At 36.8% G+C, this 1,967-nt stretch overlaps 1 protein-coding gene across 1 annotated transcript in view; it reads right to left on the bottom strand.

The window, feature by feature from the left end:
- The window catches only part of LOC107676944 (histone-lysine N-methyltransferase, H3 lysine-79 specific-like), a 24,444-nt gene that overhangs the window by 8,032 nt on the left and 14,445 nt on the right, over positions 1-1,967 (bottom strand). The window contains exons 15-17 of the mRNA XM_016471689.1: positions 1,547-1,648; positions 1,042-1,179; positions 722-911 (exon numbers count right to left, since the gene is read on the bottom strand). Coding sequence (XP_016327175.1) covers positions 722-911; positions 1,042-1,179; positions 1,547-1,648 — 430 coding nt within the window. The remainder of the gene's footprint in view (positions 1-721; positions 912-1,041; positions 1,180-1,546; positions 1,649-1,967) is intronic.

The following is a 1,967-nucleotide window of genomic DNA, read 5'->3' as shown; positions in this document are numbered from 1 at the left end:
ATGTATGTATATATATATATATATATATATATATATATATATATATATATAAATATATATATAAAGCAATTACACATTTAACTATATAAAAATACTTTGCATATTATAGCTATTATTATTATTATTATTATATAATTACATATAAAATTATACACACATTTTGCTGGGATGAAGGACTGTATATATTTTAGATATTGATTATTTAAAAATAAAGAGATATGTAATTATGTAATTAACTATTAATAATACATTCATATCAAAAAAATCAGAATTTTTTTTTTTAATGAGAGGTTCCATTAATACATTTACACAGTAAAATTCCAAATGCATAAATAATGTTTTAAGATAAACGTTTGACATTTTTTTAACATACAAATATGAAATGTTGGGAAAAAAAATGTAATGATACTTTTAAATATGAAACCAATCCACTAGTAGGTTGCGGCAAGTTTTTTTTTAGATGACCCAAACAACTGAAATCTACTTAAATCTTGAAAATGGTACATACACATGCAAGTTGTCATAACCATTCATGTAAAACAACAAAAAAATCTGTGTGGTTGTCATCCTAGTGCATCTTTATGAGACCGAAATAGTGGGGAAACAGGAAATTACTAAAGTCCAGAGAGGGAAAATGAGATTGTACCATGTTGCAGGCCAGGTCTGAACCAGTGCAAACCGCACAAGCACCAAGATCAGCATGCCACAGCATCAACTGTACCAATGGTAAAGAAGCAATGGCCTATTATCTCTGAGCTGACTGAGAAAAATGTGCATGTGAGTACCTGGAGCTCCAGACAGTGGCGCTGTTTCTCCGAGATTTGTCTTCGCAGAGCCGCTTTCTCTTTCAACAGAGTCTCCAAACACAGAGATCCCCAGTCCAGCTTGAGCTCCTCACACCGAGCCTTCAGCTGACAAACACACAAACATACGAGCAATGGGCGTTCAGTTCCACTTCTGCCAGAAACTTTCATTTCTGAATCATAAGTATCCTTCTGCTCCATCAAGGCAGGCCATGAGGGTTTATTGCGGATCACTCACCAGCACCAGGCTCTGATCGCGGAGCTCCGCCATGTCCTTCTCCAGCTGTTTGGTCTGCTCCCTCAGCTGCATGTTGTGGGATGTGATCTCCTTCTGAGCTTGTACCAGGTCCTCCACGGTCACCGCCTTCACACCCAGCTGTGAGAGGGGCAGCAGAGGGGTTACATTTAGCACAGATGCCTACATATCACCGATCTGAAAGTGTTGACTAGGTAGTCTCTGGACCAGGAAGGGCCTTTTGGTAGGGGGACTCCTCACACGGGTTGTAAGACTTGAGCTGCAGGAGCTCTTGCTGCCTCTGGCTCTTCTCTAGTTCAACGATGCTGATCTGCAAAGAAACACCAGGGGGAGTCGTTGATGTAAACACAGACACAGCCAACCCACACTGCTCATGGTAAAAATATCCTTGTGCAGAGGGGTTACATTTAGCACAGATGCCTACATATCACCGATCTGAAAGTGTTGACTAGGTAGTCAGCTCACTAGGTTGTGAAACAAGTCTTACCTCCTCCAGTTTGGACTGGAAAAGGTCTCTGATCCTCTCCTTATGAGTGTGACAAGTGTTGAGCAGCTGCTGGGCTTGACCGGACAGTTCTGTGTGTCTCAGCTGTGACAAGACACGGGGAGGGAAAAGTTAAACAATAATGTTATGACAAAACCATAAAGTCCATATATTTTCTGAGCTCACAAATTCACAAAACTGGGGAAAACATACTGCTAATTAGTTAATAAATTATAATATATTTGACATTTATATTTATAAAATTCTGAAATTTTTGTTAGTGTTTATAAAGCAAAACAAACAAACAAAGTAAAATATAATTTTCACACTAATTTATAAAATAACAAAAATAATTATATTTAAATATATAAAAATATTTTGTTTTCTTATTAATGTATTATTATTTCTATTACTTATAGTATTG

This window comes from Sinocyclocheilus anshuiensis, unplaced genomic scaffold, assembly GCF_001515605.1.
Source record: "Sinocyclocheilus anshuiensis isolate Anshui unplaced genomic scaffold, SAMN03320099.WGS_v1.1 scaffold420, whole genome shotgun sequence".
In the NCBI taxonomy this organism is placed as follows: Eukaryota; Metazoa; Chordata; class Actinopteri; order Cypriniformes; family Cyprinidae; genus Sinocyclocheilus; species Sinocyclocheilus anshuiensis.
This window is presented reverse-complemented; position numbering and strand designations above follow the sequence as displayed.